The sequence below is a fragment of the Grus americana genome, chromosome 5 (assembly GCF_028858705.1).
Source record: "Grus americana isolate bGruAme1 chromosome 5, bGruAme1.mat, whole genome shotgun sequence".
NCBI classification, from domain to species: Eukaryota; Metazoa; Chordata; class Aves; order Gruiformes; family Gruidae; genus Grus; species Grus americana.
The window spans coordinates 8,058,495-8,086,250 of NC_072856.1; the positions used below are offsets into that span (position 1 = coordinate 8,058,495).

General features: G+C 43.5%; 1 protein-coding gene across 4 annotated transcripts in view; it reads right to left on the reverse strand.

Moving 5' to 3' along the window:
* Nucleotides 1-27,756, reverse strand: part of MPPED2 (metallophosphoesterase domain containing 2) — a 130,387-nt gene that overhangs the window by 85,918 nt on the left and 16,713 nt on the right. For 2 of the 4 annotated variants that reach the window (XM_054828777.1, XM_054828779.1), the window contains exon 3: nucleotides 16,370-16,613. In XM_054828777.1, coding sequence (XP_054684752.1) covers nucleotides 16,370-16,497 — 128 coding nt within the window. In that variant the 5' untranslated portion in view covers nucleotides 16,498-16,613. Of the gene's footprint in view, nucleotides 1-16,369; nucleotides 16,614-20,331; nucleotides 20,403-21,580; nucleotides 22,062-27,756 lie in introns of those variants that run through there. The other 2 variants (XM_054828776.1, XM_054828780.1) reach the window with 2 other exon arrangements.

Here is a 27,756-nt window from a genome sequence, read left to right on the forward strand (position 1 = left end):
ATAAAACTGTGTCCTTACATTGTCTCATGTATTTATTTGAGCTTTAAAAGCAGCAAGTGACCATGCTGTATGTGAAAAGCAGAGCTATGCTCTGCTCAGTTTTACAGACTTTGCTTTCTTCTTTTTTGTTTTCCTACAACCACTTCATTTTTTCCTGAGGGACACGCTGACATGAATGCCACATTAACTGCCAACTCTATGAGAAGAACATTTCAATCACCCATTACAACTAAGAATCAGACCTCTACAGCCCAATGGCCAGACGCTGTTTCATGCCCTTCCAGTAACCCTGCAGCGTGGCTATCACTGCCACTTCTTATCTTATCGCCATTTCAAACATTGTCTGCTATGGTCAGACAAAGAGCCAGACCTAAACAATGATGTTAAATGAAGACTTCCTCCCAGTCTTGAACTTCTAATGCAACTGATCACTCCTTAGCGAGATAAACAAACCATGCTGGTGTTTTACAGGCTTTAAAAATCAAAGTCAAGAGAATTTCAATAGGCATCAAGCTTCCAGAGAATGGCAAAGCTATATTACTGCATGTAAACATTCTCTCAAGGCAACAGGTAAGCACCAACTATATGTTTATGTACATACACACACATGTGTAGAAACAAATATACACGATGTGGGTTTTTTGATTCCTTTGGGTTTTTAATCACAGGGGGGAAAAAAGATCAAATTCTCCTCTGTTACACCTGGTGAACAGAAAAAAAGTTAAAGGAGTTTCTTTGGCTCATTAGATTTTAAAAGGCAGCTGAAGCGGCTGGGAGTTTTCCAGAGTAAAGAACTCAACGTTTTTTTCATTTCATTAAAATTCAGACAACTCTACACTATAAAGTGATGTCAGTTACAGAAAATTATTTTTGCAATGTTTTTGTAACAGTAAAAGATCTGGTATGTATGAAACAAAACAAAAAACGTAAACCCAGGAAGGATCAAGTCTTTTGCTTCCATAATTTTTCTCCATCTGGCTGCTTGCTGTCAAGAGTACAAGCTTTTTTTACCAGCATAATCTGCGTTCTCATTAGGTGGATCTGTTAACATGATTAGCATTAAACTATACTAGCAAACTTCACTAAAATAGATTTGGCCTCTGTTCAGACTAACTGCCCTTTCTTCCAGATGAGCCACAGGTAGGAGTTCTAAATGAGGATTAAGGGTTTTCCAGGAGAGAAGAACATCTTATCCAAGGCTCCATGTAACAAAGACCATTCCTCATTCATCCCATCCCATCAGCACAGTCTCAAGCGGGACCGTGCTGACAGCCCGCGGCTCCCCAGATGCCTCAGTACTGGGGAAGCTCCAGAGATGCTCTCCTACAGTTCAGAACGGGGTACTTCTGTGCCATCCTTGCACCGACCAGTGCCTCGCATCATCACGCGCTGTGGCAACACCAGCAGGACAGCTGGCAGCTCGGCACTCTCCACGCTTTAAAGGACCACTCTGGCCCTGCAGAAAGTCAGAGCTGAACTCCCACTGATCTCCTAGGGGCACTCAGGGCCTGCAGGATGTAGAAATTATCTCAGATTTTTCTTGTAGCTTTGAACAACAGTGAGGAATTCTTTACGTCGCGTTTGGAAATTAAGCAAAAGTCTCATGTGGGTTCATTCTAGCTTTGCAATTCACCTACACACTGAACGCTAAACCATCCAACACCACGAGACACAAACCCACAATCCATAGCTATGCCTCACGAAGTACTTCTGCAAACTGCCAAGTCAGCCGTGCATTAAAGACAAGGCCGTTACTAATCAGCACAGGTATAGAGTTTGAAAACCTCACCCTTGAGCAGCAGTGCCGGCCTCTGCAGCTCCCGGTCCCCTGGCTGCGGCTGGTTCCTGCTTCAGCAGTCTGCCCTGAGGCGTCCCGCGGTGCCCGTACAACCCTCTGCAGGGACAGGTGCTGAGCAGGACTGGAGAACTGAACTGGGCTACACAGAGTTTCCCTTGCTCCAGGGGATCATTCCGAATTCCCCATCATGCTACACGTACAACACAAACACACGTGGGAGAAGAGAACAGCGGTGCAAAGGAGTGAGGGGTATTCAAGTTGGCAGTACCACCACCTCAAAAAAAAAAAAAAAATCCAAACCAAGGGGCAAACAAAAGAGCCCTCATAAAACCACAGCTTCACACACTCATTGTCATCATGAATTTAACAAGCAGTGGCTTACACCAGCTCTCAAACCACAGTGGATGTTTCAAGGGATGTTAGTTTGAGCAGCTTGAAGCAGCCCCAGGTTGCTTAGTGAAACCACAGTGCAAATCAGGTTGCTGACCCGTTCTGGAGTTTAACATCACATCTGAAGACAGTGGTGAACCTTGACTAGGTGTGCAAGTGAATGCTTTCCTAGCTTGGCATCATCAGCGATTAAGCCATATAAATAAAGGCAGAAATACCACAGAAGGAGAAAAAAAAAGTTATTTTGCCCTTTTTAGCAATACAGCTCAGTTGAGGAAAATATTCCACAGCATCCTACTGTTTCTGCAAGGATAATGAAGCCTTAAACTCAAAAATCTTGATCCCACTGTAACTTGTGACAAAACACCCATGCACAGAGGTTGCACTTCACTATCTCAAACCATTTCCCCAGCAACAATTACAAACCAGCCTTTCAAATGTATATCATGTGGTATGCAGCTCAGTGAAAGCGCAAGTTATTGAAGTTCTACCCTCTTACTGTTTTCACAAATATTTAGGTCGAGTGCTGCAGAGCAGCATCACAGAAAGCTCTGTCAAGATGCACTCCAAGAGTCAGGAGCAGCCCCGTTCTTACTGAGTGCAGGGAGCAAAAGAATGAGAAAGCAAGTAAAGCTGTCAGTACAGGGAGTTATCTATACGCTATTCCTCTGCAAAAAGGTAAACACTGTAGAACCTTAGAAGTCCTTTTCAGATGTTGTGTCACTACTAACAGCTTATAAAACAGAAAATTTTAAGTCAAATAGTGTATGAGCCAAGACACCACCAATAAATAGCAAAGTTGCCAGGCTTAGCATAAAAATGAAACACGCTAATGAAACTGTGCAGTTTGTTCATACCATGTGCAGTCTAGAATCATGCATAATGTAACAGTGCAACTGCTAACAGCAGGCTCACAGAAGATAATTTACACTTGTTTTTATGGACATGAGGAACTGATCTTTGAAGTTGTCCCTAATGAGATTCTGCTTGGCCCTAACAGCATCCTGAGAGAATGCGCTGGTTTTCTCCCCTGCATCCGGTGCATATTTATAATGCAGAATCCAGACCTATTTAAATTGCACATGTGGACTGGTGTCCCCCCATGCCATCGCAAAGTCACATTCGCACAGTGGGGGAAATACCTACTAAAATGTCTCAATTTACCTTCAAGTCTTTTTTCTAATTACCCATACCACCTTTACTAATTACCAAAAGATACATGGGGGTTAATGAATATGGTTTCTTTTTTCTTTGTACAGCTGAACTCCCAACTTGATTAAGCTGCCAGGTCACTGGCAGCTGTATCGCACATTGCAGAAGACATGTCCAAAACACAGTCATAAGGCTCCTCAGAGAAAACAGAAGGGTAGCTGTGTAATGGATCAGAAGACTTCATTTCAAAAACACAGGCAGCAGCATCAGTAAGACAAATCGAAAACATTTGTTGCTATGCCCTATGTAGTCATTGCTTTAACACTATACCCACCTGTTTCTAAAAGCTCTTTCAGTTATGAGATCTGCAAGAACTGTGGAACCAACATCACTAAAATCTCAAGTAGCAACTAACACAGCAGCCACAACGCCTCCAACAACTAGGAGGTAGTGTGGTACGACTGCCCAAACTGGCAACGGGTGAAATGCCTAACGTGCACAGAGAACAGACCTCAACTCCGTCGTGCTCAAAGAACACAGGCAGCCACACGGATAGTAACACAACCCTTCTACAGTACTGGACAAAAAATTATTGCAAAAGTTAGATAAACATTTTAAAACATTTGTTTAAATGCTGCCTAATGTAATTTCGGTGTCACTGCTCACTCTGAACCAGGATACTGACCCATGTTTGGCACGAAATTAAATAAGGACAGCCTAGGCCTTACTCTCTCTTCCATACCTGTCCCAGACACAGCCACCCGAGGTTCTTGACGCTGCTTCAAGTCAAAGTATTCAAGTAAACTAGAGCTGATTTTCATTTAGAGTAATATACTGAAGTGTAAACTAAGGCAGTTCAGGAAACTTTTGCACGCTCCATTCAACTGTTCCTTCTGCAAGGTAACAGCCTTCAGGAGGGTGCTAAAATCAGAGCGCTGGGGATGGCAACTCCAGCAGCCGCCCGTGTAGCCAATACTTAATATGCTTAAGTTATACCATCAGCGAGTCAACATTTTAACTCATAGTTCTCTGCCTTTTTCTGCTCGGAAAATAGAAAGGAAAAAAAATCCATAAATTCCTTGAACATACTTGTCAGCACTGCTCATGGCCCACGAATGCACAGTATATTGTTTAAGATTCGATGACTCAGGGGACAGATAGCAGGATACCTGATTTTTCATTTAGAGCTCATTGTCTAATCTGACCCTAAACAAACAGAAATTCTACCCCCTGACAGCTGTTCAGTGCCTTAAAAAACCCACAAAGGACTTTGGTTCAGTTCCTATAAAGACGTTCACATAACAAAGACCACCACGGCAACTGGTGCTCTCTGAAGAAACTCTAGTTTGAATGGAGGCAGAGACTAATCTACCCTCCCGGTTCCACCCGAAGCCCCTACAGGTAAGAGACGAGAGTCATTTATAGGGAACTTATGAGGGAAGCTCTAACAGTAACTACAATAGCTCTGTGTGCATACGTGGAGAAAGAGAATTTGTTCCCAGTGCACTGTCTGACACTGCTCGCAAGCACACTATGCCCAACAGAAGAAAAATTATAAAGAATAAAATAAAATTATAATAAAAAAAAAAGGTGTGCCTTTAAAGCCGCTAGGTTCTGGGCACAGCACTGAAAGGTTCAAATGACCTTGTCTCAGTATGTTAACATACAACCTCTTGGTCAGCACTGCCAGATTCCCTTGTGAACAACTACAAGGCATAAGTCTGGAAGCTCGAGATCTAAAAAAGCTTTTGTTAGGAAAATAATAAAACACATACAAACCTGAAAGACAGACTCCGATACTACTGCTGCAGCAATAATGTGCCATATATTACGGCTACGCTTCATGCTAGAGCAAGATTGCCTTTAAACACATATGCAGACAGTAAAATCGTAACAAATGAAATACAGCTGCAGGTGCAAGGTGTGCTAAGAACTGTACTTTAGGCCAATATCTTATCTCTGGTTATTTCTGGGTATTTGAAATCATTTCTCCATTTCTCATCTTCCATTTATTCTGTATTTGTCACCTCCAGTACATTCCTCCTGCATTTTATTTGACAAGTGTCTGGACCCTAAGGAAACTGCATTGTCTCTTTATAAATAGATATCCAGAAAATTGCCACTTCTTGTACCAAATCTTCTACAGACCTCCATTTAATTTGAACTAATTAATAAGAAGTCCACCAACTCTTTGACTCTACGTGTTTCGGTTTACAGCTTTTAACTCTGCCTTCAATAAAATGATTCATAAAAGGTCTTTCTCATTCTGTAGAATCATGTCTTAAAAACCTTCTAACAGAAATACTGACTGAAAATAGTGACTCTTGCATATCACAGTATTAAATGATGGTACGAACAGACCATCAAGGAAGCCAACTGATCCACAGTTAATTTTCAACTTACATTAATATTTCTCTTGACAGTGTAGACTGAATGCAAGGATTCTTTTCGGGAAAATATGCTCTGTATTAATGATATCTAAAATGAATGAGCCTGAAAACAAAAATAAAATCCCCCTAAACACAGACCATTTAAATTCCTTGAAACCAATACCAGGATTTCCTTTCTCCTCTGGCACAGAGAAAATGAAGGTTCTACTCTACTTACATACATTTGAAAAACAACCTGTTTTCTTGAAGGCATAGAATTTATGGTAATAGATAACTAACAACAAATGATGAAAACCCCAAGAGTTAAAGGTCTTCATCTTGTTGCCAAGATGCTGTATCAGCTTCTGAGAGGAACAGTACGTGTGATCCTTCCATTAACAGAGCGGCACTCTCACAGAGCAGCAATGCAAACTAGCCGAGCAGAACACCACCAAAGGTCAGAGTACCAAAAAAAAATAAAAATAATAATAAAAAAAATCATATCACCCCTAGAGGATTATCATCATTTTAATTCTCAGAGGGTGTCTGAAACTCGTATTACAGTATTTGATCTGTGCAGCCTCATTATACTGACAACATTTCTAGCAGAAAAACTGTCCTACAAACTTTGTGCAAACAATTAAAATACCTTCCAAAAGATCTAAGAAATTGCAATATGAGCTGCAACTCTCCCTCAGTGACCCAAAGAAGGTGCCCTAAGTGGAAACGTTCAAGGTATAGAATAATAATGATAGCAGAACAAAATTTGTTCTTGTAAATATGCCTTCCTTTCAAAGCTGCAAACATCACTGTTTAACAAACAAAAGATGATGGAAAATCAAACTAATGTCAAGAGAGATATAATCAAAATGAAAACAATTTATTTTTAAAACTTTCATGTAATTTCAAAGATTACATCTGAGTTCTACATATTTTTTTAAAGTATAATTATGTATTTATTTAGTTTTAATTTATTCACTCCTTTCCACCAGAAGGAAAAGTGAATGCCTGGCTGACTTGAAATTTACAAAATAAACAAACCATAAAGATGAAATTTCCCACTTCTTTAATATCTGTTAATTATCATAATCTCATATGTACATTGTTAACAACCAGAGAAAAGAAGTCCCTGAAAGAATCGTAGCTTAAAATTGAGGGAGCCACTTAATCTGGCATCTCTAAGTAACTGGTCCTGTCCCACTGGAAGCAATAAGAGCGTCACTAATCACTGCATTTAACTAGTATAGGACAAGGCTCCTATTTATTAAATATGCTGGACCACATGAAATTTTAATTCTGAACAATTATTTTCCCCAAAACTACTACTTCACCATTCACAGGGAAGGAAATAACCCTTTGGTAATTCTCACTGCTGGCCAAAAGTGAATGTGCTTTAAGAAACAAAGAAGCCTAGAGTAATTAAAAAGTAATGACTTTTTTCTTTGTGTTCCCTATATAAAAGGAGCATGAGGGAAGAAGATATACTGGACTTGCACCTTTTCCTTCCCATAAACTGATACAATAGCTAAACATTTAGGAGTAATGTGCTGACCCTGATGCTCCCCGTCACTACACTCAATTCCTTATACCAGAGAAATTGTAAACGTGGTAAATAGCAAGTTTCCCGGCTTACAAATACATCAGATAAAGTCCCTCTCTCATACTCCTTTCTCCTTCCCTCCCCCATTCTCTCTCCATCTGCTGCCCTCCTGGGAAAGGAGTGCTACACTTAATGGCTGTGTGCTTTTAAGTCTAATGTGCTGGATATAAGTTAATGCCCAGTACAGTAAGTGGGGACTCTGCTGCGAGGAAGCCTCCACTACGGTTTTTTTCCTTGTCAACATCCAGTGGAATCTCTGCAGCCCTAATGTCAAGCACCACGCGAGGAAGAGAGGGTCTGGGAATATGAAATCCACAACCTGCGACAAAAATAAATCTTGCAAGACACCACACAGCACCATCATTTAAGTAATCTTTTAGTAAAAACAAGAGAGAGTTGGGGTTTTCTTATTTGTCTCTCCCCTCAGCATGATGATTCAAATTTAGAAAACATGCCCATTATAAAATAGGGCATATAAAAACAGGGGCAAGCACTTCCCTGCCAGCAGAGAGTACCTAGGTGAACTCTGTTGACAGCACTCTGATCTAGAAGACGAGGAAGAAATAACATGGGCTTGATCCATCAGAGTTAGGAAGAGGACAACTGTATTTGGGGATTACGGGTTGACTTGCTCTCTAGCCATCCTCTGCCCTCACCCCGAAAGCTTCAGCAGCAGAGTGCAACGCCAGTGCTCATCCACCAGCATTTTGTTTCAGCCCACCTTCATGCAGCACATCCTGCAGGATACATACAGCTGATGTGCCGGGAGAAATCTCCAGGTTTACGGAGGTTAAGACCAAGCTTTATGGTCAGCTCCTCAGGAGATAAGTAAAATGACTGCAACTCCAGGTACCTAAAGTTTATTGCTTGGAATCCAGACTTTCTGCTCTAACCACTTGGTATGGCTCTGAGCATGTTACCGGCTACTGTACATGTTACTGGGTACAAGATTATCATATGCTTTTTGTTTGAAAAAGGCATAAAAATAAAAATCATTAAATGAAGTCTAGTCATGTTTGCTACAGGACAGAATTGGTTTGACTTCAGTGTTTTAAATGCACACATGTTTCGGCCACAGTTTCCTCATAATTAAAAACAACCACACACAGTATCACAAAACTTGCCCTCTGCTATGTAAGACTGAAAAATTGCAATCTTAATGGTCCATATCAAAACTCAAAGTAAATGGGCAAGACCTGAATTTCCACATCCCATCACACAACAAGCTCTTTGTATCTTCTGAAATATCTCCTACGAAGTATGTGCAGGTATATATGCAGACACATTTACCTCCTTCCTCCACTTTGCACTGCTCTGCACGTACACGTGACAGAAAAGATCAGCAAGCCAGTGTCGGGCGTTCTGCAAGTAGAAACCATCACAACGAAGCCCATGAAACTACAACTACCTATGCCAAGTATGATTCAAACCACTGCAAACAAGAAGCCATTGCTTCAAGGACCAAAACTCACAACCCACTGGAATCCTTTCTAGGCACTTGGAAAAACCTGGCATGAATTAAGAGGTGAAGGATTTTACCACGCAAGACTGAGGAGACCTGCCCAAGACTGGCACTCCACCTTCTCTGCTAGCGCCCAGGGCAACGCAAGTAACCAAGCCCTGCGCCAAACGGTACTGTATCTTCCAAGAAGTAACTTTATAGCTTGCTGTAAGAGATGCGTGGTTTAAAGAAAAATCCCTGCCTCGCTGTATTTCTACTATGCCTAAGCACGTTTATTTTCTCAAGTTATGCCATGACATTTTACAGAATTCCAAACAAAACTCATCACGTACTAGGGAAGGAGACATGCTGGCCCTCCATTTCTCATTTTTTCCACAGATACCCATGCTAGGCAACTGACTCAGAAATTAAATCACCTCTGGGTAGCTCAAGATTGGAAATGTAAACTCAAAAAGTTACCATACGACATTCAGTACAGCATCAATGTTTGCCACCAACACTTCAGCACTTCTGAAATAGTCCTGCATCAAACATAAGCAAGCTGCATATAGCAATTTAAAACAGACCTCTAAATCCACATTGTTTACAGGGCTTTCCTTTTGCTTATTTGTCCAACAAGTTATTCAAACAAGGATTTGTAAAATAAAACAACAAGATCTGTGGTAGGCAGGTGCAGCTCCTTCCTTGGGCTTGGAACAGCCACCCGTCAGAGGGCACAGGCCATCTCATCACTGCTGGCAGGGAGGACCAGGCTCAGTCTGCCACTAGGAGAAAACCACGGGCCAAAAACTCTACTATGAGATTCCCAGTGTGGGGCCTACAAATTTTTTAAAGTTCCCTGTTTGGAAATCTATGCTCTAGAAGCTGTTTCACAGGATAGATTGCGCTCTCACCCTTCAAGCATTACACAAAAGCAAGAACCTGCTGCTTCCACAACAGTGTCCCTATGCTCCTGATAAGAAATCACAAGCTTCCACTGACTACGACATCCTGATTGCAATGCGTATCCACCTTTTTTTGGCTAACCACCTCAGAGCAGAGAACTCCGTCAGGGAGCAGTCTCCCTCCGGCACAAGGTACTGTGGCAGGGACCACTGCTGCAGAAAGCATTCCCGGTCAGATCCCACCCCACACCTCCCACCAGACAAGCACACCCTGTTTATTGTACGTAGCCATGAAACCGTAACTCAACTGTCACTCAGTATGACCGACCACTAAATGAACTGCATAGGCAATACGATCACACAGAATCGGATCACATGATGAAAATTTCCATTTATAGCGTTCAGTTACTGAAACGGGCCTTGCAATCAAAGCACTTGTTACCCGAAGGCTTCTTTACATGATTAATACAGCATAAAAGAACATTAACATACATGTGCGTAAGCTCCAAACAATTTTCTTTCTTTCTCCCTCTCAGGGCTTGCCACAGGGGCCAGACTGACCCTACAAGGTGTTGTTTCAACAGCACGACTTCGTCAATGAAGAAGCAAGGTGAAGAAATGTCCACCTCCTCCCACCCTTGCCCAGCGGCTGATCCGTAACCTCACCGCGCTCTCCGCCGCGCTGGCCACCGCCATAACCCACTGCTGCTCAGGCTGCACCAAGAAAGGGATCACTGGAAGTAGCTCATTAGGAGAGAAAAAAAAAAAAAAGCCCCACCACTGAATGGACATTTTTAAGCCAGACCATTTCAGTGGTATGATCCATACCGCAGCCTCACAGAAGACTCTGCCAGCACTACCAGGGAGGGGGCAGAGCGTGTTTGTGGCACAGGGCAGGAACGAGCAGCCGGGCAGCGGCAGGTCCACAGCACTCAAGTCTGCGCATCCACGACTTTCCGCCTTCCAGCCCTGCAAGTAGCCTACAGACGCCGCTCGCGCATCCAGACCACCAGTGGTAACTGCACAGGGCCGATACCCGTCTGCAGGCACCGACTGATTCTGAGAGCTATGGAGGCTGCTCGGGCAGCCGGTTCCCACCAGCACCGAGGTAAAGGGGTTTAGCACCAATATAGACCAGACCTGGCTTCCGGCTTAGGACACAGTAATCCAGAAATATAGTAACTAATAGTGCGATGGTGACAAAAAATTCATTAATAATAATAATTTACAGCATCAGCCTTCCAGGGATGCCAGAACTTTTTTTAAAGGTAGGTTGGTATTACTCCTTTTTGCAATGACAAAAAGAGATGTCAGAAACTTAATTTTTCAAGAGTTTAGCATACTACGACTACACTGCATAAACACAATAGAAAGGGCCTAAATTTGAGTTTTAATTACAAAACCGCAATGCTTGAGCCTTGTATCACCGCTGTATGAAGACTTCACTTTCCGCATGCTCCATTCTAGCAGCCGGCTTTAAATGTGAGTGTGTCCTCATGAAAAAGTTTTTATTCTCATTTTACATGTAAAATTTAATTTTAGAACTTACATTATACTTACATGTTTGCAAAATAAATAACTTTAAATAATGTAAAATCATTGAGATCAGTAGAGATCTTAACTCACACAGACATACAAGCGCTCCAGTAAAAGTTTTCTTAAAAACAATTAAAATCAGCATCTTTGCACTCAGGTTCCATTGTTCTATGGTAGGAGAACCAGAAAACACCACCAGTTAATGGCCCTTTTCTTGAGTGGGGACTATTTCTTTGGGGACAGCTGTCCGGACTCTCCCCTCCAGCTGTCGGTCCCCCCTCCCTGCCTTTCTGCTGGAATCCCCAGCCCGCCGCAGGGAGAGCTCAGCTGCTTCAGGGCAGCTGCCCAAGGGCCACTGCTGTCTGTCGGCTGCAGAAAAACACGTTTGTTTTACTTAACCCACCAGGCTGTACACCTCTGCGTTTCAGTAGCCACCCATGCTGCTGAGGGACCGGCGAGGGAAAGGAGGCTAAAACTGCTCACAGGTAAGCGGACCAATAGCAAGCCATGACCCCAGTAAAAATCCCCGTGTCCAAAAGTAAGGCTCAAGTTTTAACCACGCTCGTTAGATGTACTCACGTTGTCACGACTAGAGCTTAAATGCAACTTGATTGTTTCAAGGAGTGCTGGGGTTTTTTTTCGATTTATTTAGAAAAATAAGTAGTGAAAAGGAACTTAGGTGGTCATGAGCTACATATGTTTTTCTAAGAAGTGTTATTAATGGACAGAGCGACAATCTCCACCAAAACTATGATCCTCTATGACATCAGTATCAACTAAGATAGCCTGCCCAGGTATAGCTAACCAGCTTGAGACTGAATCTCTGTATTCTCTCAACCAATATTATTACATGTACAAACTCCACTACTCTGTAAATGTCAAACGAATCCATATTCAACTAATGCCAACTCTTTCCCCCTCCCCCTAAATATCACATACCTTACATGAAACAAAAGTTGAGAATATTACAAATCAAATGCATGGTTTCCCACTAATCTCAGTGGGAGTTTATAAAGCCCATTAAATGCAGGATGGTTTCCCTAAGAAAAAAAAAAATACACAAGATCCTATTTCTCAAGGTTAGTAGTCTAATAAGATCTCTGAGTTTCAACAATTTAAGGCTTCGTCACAGTTGAAAGTTTTTTCTTCTATGATTATACAGCTATATTTTTCTATGAGTAGTACTATTATATATACACACATTTACACACACTCATATGTTTAAATACTTTAGTAGAACTATACATATATAGTTCTACTAATCTAAAATGCTGTTTATACTCTTTGTTTTAAAATAAGAATATTCACCTGGGAAATTACTCCAGTACAGAAAAGGCAGTAAAATTATATAGTTACAGATTGTTCAATGTATCTCCAGGTATATATAAACTCATTTAGAAGACTTTTGCTCTGGCACAGAAACCTCTATCTTTCTTACTCCTCTACTACTGAATATAAACCAGAGTTTTAGTGTACTTCAAGTACCCTAAAAAGAAGCCACCAAGCCATTCTGGTAAGGTCAGAGGAAAGCTAATGAGCTCCTCTAAAAGGCTCAGCCTGCAGCAGCTTGGGCTACAACTAGTTTGTCTCCACAAAACTCCCTCATCCTCACCAGCCCAGCCTCTCGGAACAGGCATTTTCCACAACAGATACACAAAGTTTATTTCACTCTCCCCTATTTTTTCTCCTGTGCAAGTAAATGGCGTGTTGTACCCAAACAGGAAGATTTTTCCCTCTCACTAAAACCTAAGTAAGTTTCCGTTTGGATTTGTCCCATTTTCTTCTCAGCTCCTTTCCATTGGACTGAGGAAAAAAAAAAAAAGGGTGAGATGGGAAGGTTCCACAAAACTGAGCCTTAGCAATTCCTGTTAAGTTAAAATGATTTAAAGACCCACTGTGGTCGAAGGCAACCAAAAAAAAAAAAAAAAAAAAAATCAGTCTTCCAAAAGAAGAGAACACCCTAAGCAAATGACGAATACACCTAATGAATTCAATTATCTTCTAAATCTAGTCATTTTTACTTTTTTCCTACTGTTTGCTTAAAACAGTACAAATTTTCTCTATCCTCTCTATTTTGAGGCTGCAGTTTTGCAGGCTGAAGCCTCCTGTGGCTGAAGGCATACCTGCTGCCAGCTCCTCCTGCGCCCATCCTGGCCCCGTGCTCCATCCCACTGCTGCTCATGGTATTGTTGGCACCACTGACCCAAGCCTCATATGGAACATCTCAAGGCTTACAAGTTTGGGGTTTGTTTAAAAAAAAAAAAAAAACCCAAACTTACAATACTTGGCAGCGCTACACCGAAGGAGCAAGAAGCATCTGCCTCTTGAAGTCACGATTTCTGACAAAAAAATGGGAAAGTACGAAGATTTTCAGAAGAATAATAATCACTAAGAAGCAAAGGCAGGCACGTTATAACTGTTATTATTCTGCAGCTGCCCTTTAAAGCAGGGAACTAAGGTGATGCAGTTAATTAAAACTAACTGAAAGTAAACATTCAAATACTAACATTTTATAACATCTTCAGAAAGTAAGTGAAACCTGTGGGTGGGAGCATTGCTCCCACGTGTCCCACAGAACGGGCAGTGCAACACCAGGAGTGCCTTAACCACAGGTTTACACTGGCGATATTCCACAGACTCTCCGTTCACTCTGTGTGAGAGTCAAGCCCAAAGGATACTGGAACCAGAAATGGCTCAGTATATGCCAAGAATCCAGTTCTCACCTCAGCACATGAAGATGCATATCCATAAAGAAATTACTTTAAAACAATACTTCTTTTAGGAAAGAATGTTGTCCTTAAGCTGCACCCAGCCACTGATTTATGGTATGCAGCAGGGCCCTGTAGCAGTATATTGCCCTGCTATTCACATACATGTCATAACACTCAGTTCCTGTGTCGCTTTACTCATTTTTCATCATCCCGTGATTTTTTTAAAATAAATTTTTCACTAGAGAAGAATAAAACCTCCTCAAACTCTATCTTAAAAAAACAAAAAAAATACTGCATGCATTACTTTAAGATAGCAAAAAAGAAAAGCAGACTGTAAAACCAAACCAAATCAAACAATCCTGGCGGCTGCAGCAATGTGGCACTAGCAAAGATACAACTGAGTAAAAAGATCACGGTTTCTTTGTTAATGCTGCTTTTACCAATTTTCTGTTCAGGATGACATCCTCTTTCAGAAATATGCTTCCATTACAAAACATTGGGAAGACAAAGTTGGACCCCCTCTGAAGCTATCACACGCTCTAGTCTCTCCTCCCCAGAAATAACTCTACGCTTCTCACCATCACACACGCTCACAGCCACAGTTCTATCTTCACCTCCTTGCTTTCCTCTACCCCCAATTCCAGACACCTGGTAGGATCCCCTGATTTTTTCCTCAACAGGTCTTATAAAATCCATCATTTGCAATCCAGACCTATACCTGAACTCACCTCCTGCACTGCAACATTGTTTTCTTTGCTTCCACTGTAAATCTGAGAGTAATCTCCTTCCAGTTTTTCTAAATTTTGATCTCCCTTTTAGAATACCACACCGTTCCGTGAAACCAAATTACTGATTTTAAGAAAGCTGCAGTATTTCAGTTAAAAATCCCTTAAAATACTGTTGCTATATTGTACTTTATAGTTTCAGTATTTATTTCAATTATAAAATTTCTCTAAACAAGTAGAATATCTTTTAAGACATCTATCAGGTCAGTACCATGTAAAAGACACACAAATTATTAGGGAAGTAGCTGTATAAATGTTTGTGAGCTTTTGAAACAAAGCATGAGTGATTTTGACAATGCTGAATGCCACACTTAGCTGGTCCTAAAATCAGCCCCACTGAAATCAATGTCAGTAAGATGACGTTCTTTAAAACTGTTCTCTAAATTTCTTTTGTTTGTTCTGAATTCATTCTCTCCATAGAATTTGTACTTAGTCAGAAGTGCAGTCTGGAGTGCAAAACATGCAATGGAAATTTGCTGACAAAAGGTCTGCAAAATGAATCAAGAAATGTAAATATTTCTAAAAGAAGAGTTACATCACCATTGTAGTAGTACTAAATCAAATGTAATTAATGATAACTTTTTCCACCTTGAAAAGTCACATGCAGGACAGACACTCTTCAGCATCCTTCCTCAAGTTGCCTTTAGGAATATTGTAAGCACACGAAATCCTATTAGAAGGTGCTGAACTCCTACATTGTGACTGTTCCGGCAGGCTTCTACATAACAAAAATGCAATGAAGTTCCATACAGCTTTTCCCCCTCTTATTATGCAAAATCCTTATCAAATTCAATAGTGTGACATCGTTCAAAATCCTGCCTAACAATGGCACGCAGGAGGTCAAGCGATGTTCTCTTTGTTTTAGTTTCACGTGCTTTCCAGTCTATTAATGTTAAAAGAAAAAAGAACCTCCACAGAAATAACCGATAAAGATCAAACCTAACTAAACAATGGGAAGGAAATTCGGAGTTAAAGCTGGTACTTAGCTCTTAAGGGCAACCATTGTGCCCAGGTACCTGCAGCAGAACCATGCTGGGGGTCATACAACCCCCGGGAATAACAAGGTGAGGTAGGAAGCCTCCAGCCCCCCCCCCTTCCCATGCGTTTGTTGGTTTAACTTTAGGCCAGGGACGTGGTTTTAACGCAGTATTTGTAATTCTTGGGAGGAACTGCAGGGCAGCCCCTCCTGCTCCTTTGTGCGGTGGGTCCCGAGTGGAAGGCAGCGTGCAAGGCAGCGTGCAGCACACGTTCCACTCGCAACCAGGAGGACAAAGGATCAGTGATCAGGGAGGACGATTAGCCCCAATTAGGCCTATTTCACAGCCGAGTGCAAGGGCAGGGGGAAAGGAGCTTAAATTTTAAAGCAGTGGGTCCCTCAGGCGAATTACAGTGAGATCAGTAAAGTGAGACGTTGCAGAAGACGTAGCCTGTTAGTCATTGTTGGGGCAAGTTCCACGAAGTCGGTGGCACTGCGCCTCAGGCTGGAAGAGTTATCTCCAGATGATGAGCAGCGTTTCTCAAAGACACCACGTAAGAAATGTGATAACCATTTTGCCTATTAGCTAATGTGACTAACCAATTTTTCCAGTTTTCAACCCACTCCTTCAGCAGCGGATCTCGGTTTCAACGCACACGCAGGCACACACGCAGACACGCACAAAGGCAACGTCAGGAATACTCACATATGCACGTGCGGAGGCTGGAACCTGCTCTGATTAATGTTGTAGTGTGTAAACGCCTGCGTTGGGTTGGAGCTGTATTCATCCACCGTTATGGTAACTTTGCCTTGTGAAGGAATTCCATGAGCCATCCTTCCTCCTTATGGACATGAGCAGCTCACAACTTCCCAAGGCCAGGAGCGGGGTAGGACATTGTGTTCCCGGCGGCTCCCGACTCTAAGCAGCACCTCATCAACTCCACGGACCTCTGCCAGGAGAGAAAGACAGCACACACCGCTATAAACTCAAAGGAGACGTAAACATAGGCAGACATATTACTCTATCCTCTCCTGATTTCCATTCAAAGATCCTTTTCTGTATTTTTGATGTACCCATCACCCAACTCTCTAAGCATTACTATTCACGAATTTTTTTGAATTACCTCATCATTTGACTCCATCATCATTAAATACATCCAAAGGATAAGTGCTTAAATATAAAGCTTTATCTTTGGGGTGGGGTGGGGGGGAAGAACTTGTGTTGAAAGCTCCAGTTAAATACTCCACATCTACTATTCTTTATTTTAAATAACGTCTTGTGCTAATTGCAACCATGAAAACTAACAAGTGGACCCAGTTTCCTGAAGGATAAATGGTTTTCCACAAATATGCGCACTTGTTTTCAAGGGCCTGTTTTAGCTTTACAAAATAAGTTACATCCAAGAGACTTATGAGAAGTTGATACAAAGCAGAAAAATTTACAATTGCATAGCAAAAGGTACACTCAAATACCTTTGAATCAAAGTATTTATCTGCACAGAGAAAGGCTAGTATCTAGACAATGTTAACAAAACATCCACACTATAGTGTACTAGCAACGAAACTGGTTTGGATTCATCACCAGGCAGTAATGATTTATCTGACAGATTTAAGTGCAATTTTATGCATAAATATTTCTGCATAAGATGAAAGAAATACACTGTTCCTTCTCTTTCACTTCTTCAAAGTGCTCTTAAACATATTTTGCATTAAGACTGGAAGCATTCTATAACATGAGCGTAAGCCCAAAAGCCAGAAACTTCCCAAACCTGATCTGCGTCGAGTTCCCCGCACAGAATCTGAGCTTCAATTTCTTCAGTCGATAAACTGAGGATACCTCAAGCTGCCTTCCTTTCGGAAGGACTTTGTGAAAATTGATCAGCTGATGTTGGACAAATACTTTCAAGATGAGCAACTCTTTAAAAGCCCTGTTTCTGAGGTAGATGCTCAGCTGCAAGGACTTACATGAAATCATGACACTTTGCATCAGCTGATCCCCCCTTTAGTTGCTACACTCAGTAGTAGATTTGTCATATCTGGTGTGCAATTTACAAAAGTAAATCAGTGCTTACTAGGAAGACAAAGAGATAGAAAGAGAAGAGAGAGACTTGAGCCCTGGGCATCGAACTAAGCAATATTTTTTACAGTGTGATATTCCTAGACTTCTCTTCACTCCTAGATAGAAATGTGTTTGCCATGTGTAACATTAAACATTTGGAATCTTTGATTTGTATTCAAAATATACTTTTAATACAAAGACTAATTTCCAGTTTGGCATGAAGCACGATAAAAATGCCCTGCAAATGGCAGATGGCCTGCTATAGGCCATTTATTTTACTATTTTACAACCTCGGGCCTATGTAGGCTTCCATATGTTAGTTGGGTTAAGACATTCTGCAACCTTCATTCCAGTAATTGGCTTCTATCCTTCATCTTCTTTAGCATCGGAGGGGAAAAAAAATAGATGAAGATGAAACTAAACCGTAAAGTTCCCATTTACAAACCGAGTCACCAGTAAGTACATCTCCGTAATCGAGTTATGGTCTGGTCTTTGCGCTAACTCCCTCTCGTAAGGATAAACGCAAGAGTTTCGGGAGTAAAAATCAGCAAGGTGAGCTTTACTAAACCAAATCCTTAGACGTGATGTAAGAAACGTGCAACAACTGCTCACGAATCATAATGTAGTGGTTACCGTACCAAGTTTGCAGCTGTTTCCTTAATCTCCCTTACAATTATATTTTAGTGTTATTTTGCATAACAGTAAAACACAACACCTGCTTCAAATTGCAGTCCTGTTCCAAGCACTGTAATTCTTTTGAGATAGAAACTACGAAGAGTGTGAAACGCAGAGCAGCATAATTGCCCTGCACTGAAAAGTAAATACAAATGAAAACATCTTCCTGTTAGAAAAATGACTGTCATTAACAAGAATGGTAGCCATCAAAGCTCCCAGGAAAAAAAAATAAGTTTTTCTTTTACACAGCAAGAACTTTAGCGGCTGCATAAATTAAGAAGTAGCGTGAAAATTACATATCTAATGTTATTTTTTCGCAATTAAAAGCTACGATATAAAACGACACGTTAAACCAACAACAAAAATATGCTTGGGATTTCAGAAAAGCTAAATCACACTATTTTCAGTAATCTAGCATAAGAAAGGTCAGAACACTAGATTTCATATTATAGTTCACTCATGGAAAAAAAAATCCAATTTGTTCATGAGAGTGAATTATACATAAAGATAATAAGCATTTTTTTTACAAGGTTTATAACAATCCACGTTACAAAAAGAAATTACAACTAACTGGCATAAAACGAATGATAAGAGGATACTTGAATAGCTGTATTAAATACTTTAAAGTTGACTTTCAGTAAGCTGCAATTGCTTCCCATTGTTCCAATCTTTAATCTTAAGAATAAATCTCTATACTTAAATTAAGACAAAGCCGAACACAGCATCCTTTCAAATGAAATTCAACAACAAACGCCGGACTGGAAAAAAAGTAAAATTTGAAGCTGGCTTCTGTGACAATTCTGTTAATTTCCATTTTGTGTTCCATGAAGTACTACAGCTCACCTACCAGAAGTAGCTAATTATTACCTTCACTGGAAATGTCTCTGAAGAAAATATCAAAAAGGAGTTGAACACTTCAAAACTTTAAAAACAATTTTTTTTTTTAGGCCCGAGATAAAACCAAAATAAAGCAAAAAGGCTACTTTTAATGACTACCATTGTTCTTCCTCCAACTGCAATCACTCTTTGAAGATTACATACAGGAGATGAGTACAAAAGAATAAAAGTTGCGTTATTTTTCACATCTGTCAGGTAAACAACGTGCAGCATCTTCCACACCTTACGTGGCAGTTTTCAGTTAAGAATGACTATATTAAAAACCTAAAGATTTTATTTTTTTTTAGCATGTTGCGTTTTCCCAACTAGAGCTGTTATCCTGGGAGCAGCAAACCTTCTCCAGCGTGGATTTGTGCCGGCAGCGAGGCAGGAGCTGTGCTATTGTATACATCGGCTCAGCTTTACAGGTAGAAACCCGCACTTTTTCATAAAAGGGCTGACACAAACTTACGCGCAGCTAATTTTAAATCAGCCTGCTACCGCCGTGTCAAAAAAAACTATCACAAAATATGCACAGATAAGTCATTTTAAACCGTAACGTCACATTTCACGGAGAGCTACACACACAAGCTCTACGTATGCACAGGCACATACAGGCACGCGAAAAACGCATTTCCCCCAAATAAAATATTTACGCCTTCCTCATCTGAATTTCAAAAATTTGCCTTCTGGCTGCTCTCGGGCTGTAAAAGAAAATTGTGAAAGGCAGGAGACAGAAAGGGTTAATTCCGTGTCAACACCTTCTGTGGCTACATCCACTATCCCGACACTGTTACAGCAACACCACGCGTTACACCCGGCCGGACCGCGGGCACCGGCCGCCGCGACACCCCCCGAAAGCCGGCGCCCCCCCGCCCCCTCACAGTTTATTACCCTGCGCCTCGGGGGTTATTTAGCAACTGCCCCAACAGCCCCCGCGATGCTGCGCTGCAGTTTGCGGGCAACTCCGGGCTCCAGCCTACCCAAGTCCGAGGCGGAGGCAGGAAGGGGGGGGGGGAGGCGGACCCCGACTCCCCCCCGCCGCCGACCCCCGGTACCTGGGTTCCCGGTCTCTCCCCGCCTCCGCCCGCCACCGGCTCCCGGGCCGCCCCGGCCACGGCCCCGCGGGGCGCCGGGCTCGCCCCCCCGGTGATTGATGGCTCTGGGTGGCCAATGGCTCCGGCGCAGCCCCGTCCCGGCGTGTGCCGCAGCCCCCGCCCCGCGCCCCCTGCCCTGCCCCCCCCGGCCCCGGCTGCCACCGAGGGGCATTTCTGCAATTTTTGTGCGATACGTGCCACGGCGCACAAAGTTCACATCACGCCTTCCCCCCGCACCGCCACAGAACCGAAATTTTTATTTTTGGGGGGAGGGGGGAGGATGCTCGGGGAAGGGATGCAATAACTCCTCAGCGAGCCGCGGGCGAGCGCGGCGGGGCCGGGGGGGAGGGGAGAGGGATGCCCGCTGCTTTTTATTCCGGCACTGCCAACCGCGCCGTCCCCCGCACCTCGCCCCCACCCCCGGAAGGTTTCCAAGTGCTTGAGGCCTCCGGGATCAGGGTTTCAAAGCGGGTTCTCCTGCCGGCGAGACGGAGAGGGGAAACTCCGCCGGGGAACGGCAAAGCAACCCGCGCTACCCTCCTTACTTTTGCGGCGTGTGTGTCCCCCTCCCTCACCCACCCCCGGGTCCCTCCACGCCGGGAGCCCCGTCCTCCGCCGGCTGCTCGGCGCTGTGCCCGCGGGAGCTGCCGCCTCGCCCGCCCGCTGGCCCCAGCAGCACAATGCTCCCCGGCCTACCCTCCCGGCCCCGCCGCGGCGCCCCCCGCCCCGACCCCCGAGCCAGGAGCCGGCACACCGCCTCCCGCCCCCCGTCCGCTTCCAGCGCTGCAACCCCCCCCCCACACACACACACACACCCCCGCCACCACCCCGGCCGAGGAGCTAGGCGGCGGCGGCAGAGGGCAGCGGGGGCACGGCCTGGGGGAGAAGGGCAGGGCAGGCTCGCTCAGCGCCGCTGAAAAAGCCGCCTCGGCTGCGGAGCCGCCGCCGCCGCACCGACCCGACCCGACCCAGCGGCCTCGGGGCGCTCACGCCGGGGGAGGCAGCGAGAGCAGGCGGCCAGTTTTATCCTTATTATTGTTTGCAGAAGGCTGGCCCCGGCGCCGCCGCCGGAGCTGCTGCCTGCCCGCAACACCCCCCCCCCCGTTCTCGTCCATGACACGGCACCTCTAACCCGCCGCTTTGTGCGCCGCTGTCCCCCGCCGGGCCCCCCCCCACCCCGGCACGCAGACACCGACCCGGGGCCGCTCACCTTCCCTCCGCCGGCTGCCGCTGCGGGCGGGTCGGGGATGCCTTCAGCGCGGGCAGCGGGGCCGCTCCATGGGGCTGCGGGGGCGCGGCCGGGGCAGAGCCTGCGCCCGACCCCGCGGCGGTGCCCGGCGGCGGCGGCCTGGGTCCGGGTCTGGGTCCGGGGCGGCGGCGAGGGCGGGCGCGGTGCAGTGAGCGGGACTGCCACTGGGGTCAGGGAGCAGGCACCAGGAAACACGGCGGCCACGGAGCGCTGCTCGCACACACACACACGCACAGCTCCTCCCGCTGCCTCGCACTTCACCCCCCCGGGCAGGGAGGGAGGGAGGAATCGCTGCTGCATTTCCCAAGTGCGGCACAGCCTCCCCCCGCCGAGCCGGCGGGAGAGGCCAGCAGGAGCAGCGGCTCTGCGGCCCAGCCGGGGTCAAGGCAGGGGGGTGCCGGCGGCCACAGCCCCGGGGGAGCGGGGAGGGCAGCGCCGGGAGCCCGCCCGGACACCCCCCCGCCGCCGCGGGGCAGCGCCCGGGAGGCCGCGGCAGGCGCCCGGCTCGCACCCCTCGCACACAGCCGGCCCGGCACCCCTCGCACGCAGCATCGCCGCTCGGCTCTTCCTCTGCCGAAATAAATAATGAAATAAAAAGATGACAACAACAACAACAATTAAAAAAAAATAATCCTCGAAACAGGTTTTCACATGTCCCGCACCTTTCATCATTAGGTATTAATGCAGTGCTCTGCTCCTTCTGTAGATAAGCTAACCTCAGCAACCAGGAAAAACATAAAGAAACACTACTGTAGGGTTAGCATTTGAGGCTGAACATTATCTTAGGGTAACTGGGGCTTTTCTATGGAGAGGTAGAACCAGGGAGGCTGCTGTTGTCTTTTTTTTTTTTTGTCTTTTTTTTCTGAAATCCATAGCAATTGTGTCAACAGCCACAACAGTAACAAAGTAAAGATTAGAGGTGTTTGTTCTTTTACTTTCAAGACCGCAAACGGATGGGGGGACTTCCACAGCCACACACTTAAAATGGGTAGAAAAAAAAAAGAAAACGAAAAATTCCAAATAATTTGGAATAATCGAGCTGACAGAAAATAAAAGGCCCTAACAGGCCTCTAAGTAGTGTCCTACATATTTTAAATAAGTAATTTTGACTCTGGCCAACCTTCGGATATGCATGGCAACTAGGCAGGTTTTTCTTTGTTGTTGAAAACAATGAGAAGGGTCCCCAGTATTGCCAGGATGGGTTGTCCTGTTTAAAAGCATGGCAAATTAAGAAAAATCAACCTGAAAAAAAAGATTAAATGGCAGAAGTTGTCTCCAAATTTGATATTAGACCTTTCAGTCTGATTTTTTGAAAGTATTGTCATTTTCCTTTTTAATAGAAGTAAGCACTGTGAACCACAAAAGGAAAATTCCCATTTCAGACAAAATGGCCCACGGATGAGTCGTCCTCCTCACCAAATCAAAGCAACATTTCCACGGAATCTTTGCCTGGAACGGAGTCTTGAGGCCGTAGCTTCACAAATATTTTTAGCTGACTTACTCTGACACTGCTGTAAAATAAGCAAGCCAGCATTCAGCCCACTTCCCCCAGTTCTGTCCCTGCACTAGCCCTCAGCCTGGAAACCCATCCCGTTAGTGCCAGGGAAAAGCAGCCTGTTTTGCTGGGGGTCAGTCTCCTCATCCACTCCACAACTGCACACATGCTTCTGCTGGAACAAGGCAGGGAACGGGATGAGCAACTGGGGACACAAAGAGGACAGGATAGGTTCATTGGTACTACTGCCAGCTCAAATATAAAAACATGGGGAGAAAGGAGGAGCAGGTTTGATCCTGAACCTGCTGCATCCCTTCTCTGCAGTTGCCGCAGAAGGATTTTTCCTGTAGTTGTGTCCTCATACCACATCTAGAGCCCCCAGCACTGCAAAAATGAGCTTCTAGCACAGATGGAGAAACAGGGTAGAAGCCTGGGTGGGGGGCTGGACTGGGAATTAGAAAGCTCGAACGCCTTCTCTCTGATACCTTGTATGGTGGCAGACAAATCAGACATGGCCCCAGTGTCCTAGTACTGAAATAAGCATTTACCTAATTCACTAGTGCTCAAAACAAGCAAGGTATGTGGCCTGAAAGTCAGCAGTACTTGGGTTTTGCTCATATGAATCCAGAATGGGACCTGATTCTAAGGTCACATCTTTTTCACACTACTAAATGTTTGGCACCAACACCAAGCAGTAATACAGTCATAGATGACTTGACAAACCCTGAAACATTTTCTGTCAAGAGCACATAATGAAAGTCTTCCTTTTAACAAACTACTTGTTTTCTGTCTCCCTGAGAACAGCATGCTTTCCAAAGATGTACCCACTTCTAGAAACATGTTGGCCCTGAAGTTGCTAAAAAAAAAAAAAAAAGGAAAAAATATTTTTCTGAAATTGATTAAGGGGTTTTCTGAGGAAAAGAGATGCATTTTGTTGCCTTTCTTAAATTCACAAGAGCAGCATCAAAATGCAAGTCTGTAAGTACTGAAAACTTCTTTATTTTGGCTGGAACGTGTATTAATACACACTTGACAAGAGGATCTCAGAGATAAATTTGAAAACTTAAAAAGTAAACAGACTTTATTGTCAGTGTCACAGGACTGATTTTTCTAGTTAGGCAAAATTCAAAACAGTGAACAAGCAGCTTTTGTTTAGTTTCATACTTCCTATTCGTAATGTTAAAAGTGTATGTTATACGTGAAACCTTAGTCAAGTTTCAGAGTTTGCTCTGGATTTTGTTTTTTCACAAATCCAATGTGAGCATCATCAAATGTGCAGATGCAGCAGATACATGTTAAAAATTATAAACCACTATACTATCACGAAAAGCGTACAGATTCTTCACAGTCTATTATGTCATCTCTAATACACTTCATAGGTACCATGGAGACCGTAGGTCTCCAGTTTCCGCCAAGCACAAGAAAGAGCTAACAACTTTTGAGACACATATAGGCTAGTCCAGAGTGAACCATGGACCCATCTCACTTTGCTCTTTACTTTGGGAAAAATCTTCCCTAAGTATCTGTGCAGCAATGCAAGAAAAGTATAATTTAAAATCAACCTCTGAGAACTGGTTCCTTAAATAATAAGATTTTTGGAGTGATCTTTCACAGATAAAGGAATTTTAAAAAAAACCCTGAAAATCTTTCAACCTGCGTATCACAACATTGGTCTGTTGTTACAGCACTGTCCTGAGACAGGTCCTACATGGTCAGGATGTACTACGTCATGCAGTGCATTACCATGCTCCACAATTTGCTGCATGTTGCTCATTGAGGGTACTCTCAGAGTAAGCTGTCTCAAGAATATTCCATCATCTGACCGAAGGAGGGAAGACCTGATTACAAGGCCATGTCTCACTGTATGAAATGATCAACAATGCTATTCTAAGGCTGTTTCCACAACTCCCCCACTCCTCTGACACTTACTTCTGCTCCTATACTTTGGGATGCAAACCACACAAGAAACACAAATTCAGTTTTTTAAAAAAGCCTCCTTCCAAAAAGGCAAAAAGGTTTTTAAAGCAGATCACTTCCCCAGTATAAAGCCCACAGCACAGTCTCTTGAATGCTTGTGCTGGCATAATACAATGCCACAGTCTGCAGCGCAGAACCAAGACTGCACAGGGTATGCTACAGTTTCAGACAAAGTTAGGCCAGTGTTTCACACTATCTTTTAGTCTGAACACAGTATCAGAGGTGGGTTTTTTGTTTAATACATGTATTTCCTGGGGTTTTAGCCATTTTAAGATAAGAGCATCAAGGGTTCTCATTTGTATTGCAGAGAGAACTCAATTTCAGCCTGCAGAGACTGGGACATGCAGGTACGCTAGTAAATTACCTACGGTGCTAGACAATGCCTATTTTCATGTGTTAACGTTTTAAGAAAGTAGAGTTTGATCCAGTGGACATCCACTGGCAGCAATCTACACTGAAAGTCACTGGACTCACCATATTTCAATATAGACCACTGCAGTTCTGCCAAAACCTGTATCTTAACAGGCTTGTTCCCCTCATTAAAGTAGAAATTCTTCACTAACTGTGGAACAGAAGACAATCGGAGAAAAGCTGTGCTAGTTTAGGCTTCACGCCCCACTGAGCAGATACTACATTCCAAATTTGCAGAACGTAGTCAGATAGATTAAAAGGTCTCCGTTGCTCTCTTCCTCCATTTGTAGCCCATAAGTCACAGAGCATTTGGTGTGCATGCTGGCCAACGTCATCACGACGACAGGAAAACATGGGATTAGATATTGTCGTGGTTTCACGCCAGTCGGCAATGAAGCACCACGCAGCTGCTCGTGAACTCCCCACCCCAGTGGGATGGGGAGGAAAATCAGAAAAAAGAGTGAAACTTGTGGGTTGAGATAAAGTTTAATAGGACAGAAAAGGAAAATAGTAATAACAACAACAACAACAATAATAATAGAAGAATATACAAAACAAGTGATGTACAGCACAATTGCTTACTACCCGCTAACTGATGCTCAGCTAGTTCCCGAGCTGCAGTGCCTCCCCGACCAATTCCCCCAGTTATATACTGAGCATGACATCATATGGTATGGAATCCCTTTGGCCAGTTTGGGTCAGCTGTCCTGGCTGTGTGCCCTCCCAGCTTCTTGTGCACCTCCTCACTGACAAAGCATGGGAAGCTGAAAAGTCCTTGACTTAGTATAAACATTACTTAGCAACAACCAAAACATCAGTGTGTTATCAACATTATTCTCATCCTAAATCCAAAGCAGAGCACTACAGTGTTAGTAAGAAAATTAACTCTATCCCACTGAAACCAGGACAGATATAAAAACAAACAAAAAACCAGGATTCCCATTTGGAAGATACAAACTGGTTTTTTAGCTCTTAGAGCTTCTTTTCCTTAAGAAAATTACAGATCGGAACTAGCAGCTAATTAAATCCTAAAAACTGAATTTAAAAAAAAAAAAAGCCTCTTGGCTTGTGATTTTTGTAATCCCTACCATTGTGAATTTTTATCTGACTTTTTCTCTCACAAATATGGGCCCATACACTAACCTGTTCAACACTCCAGCAAACACTACACCTTCAGGAAGAACCCATGGCCTCTCCATAGAAGTGCACCAGCTTTTTGAGAAAAAGGACAATTCTCAAAAGGAAGTGAAACTCGAGCCTTCTGTCAGAATCTGCAGACAGAGGAGCACATCATTATAATGCTGACAGAGCATCAGGTAAGACTACTGAAGGAAATATCACTAGTTGTCCTCTGGGCATTCTTTTTATATTCGATGGACCAGAACATTGTCACAGGATAATGGTTGTCTGCTGCCTTGCCCCTATTAAATTAAATTAAATATTTGATTGGAACTCTCCTACTTGCTCTCTGTAGAAATAAAAAGTGATGCAAAAAAGCTGCAGGTGAATCTTTTGCCCTTCTAAAAACTCCCAGTGTAACTGCTTGTCAAGATACCTAGAGAAGAAACCATTCCTATTAATTTTTTGCTTGTTTGTTTTTGAACATTCCATCAAACATTCATTTTCAAAATTGAGAAGAATGCATGGGTGATTAATTCCTTCATAACAGAGCAGGCAGTGACTTCAGTTTTGTATGTACATAAAGATGCAAGTATTGTTTGGTGCACAGCAGTTACTGCAAAGACATTACTGCAGGAACTCCCAGATACTGAAGGTTCAGGGCACAAAACGGTTTTGGTGGTCACCTTCTGGTCAATGAGCTGTGGCAGGGAATAAGCATCTGTGGGAGTAATGTGAGGTGTTCGAACAGCCTATTTATTGCATATCAATTTACCTGTTTAGAAAAAGGTGGATGCCTTTTTCCTCAAGTGCTCATGTTATCACTTAATTGGTCTACAATGCATTGAGTCAAAGCCAATGCATGAGAAAACCTTCAGTTTTATTCAGCTTCAGTTCAGGCACTCACAGCTCATTGTACCAGATAATTCCAAAACTTCCAGTTCTGTCAGGAAACAGACAGTTAGTACTACAGTAGAGAGTATTACAAACCTCTCTTCTCCTTGACCTTTAACTTACTCCACAACTCCCTTCCCTGTTCATCACATACATTATCTCATCCTGTGGCAGACTCTGTCCACACTCCATTTCTGTTCCTGGCTGTAAGATGAACTGCGTGCCCATGACTTTTGAGAAG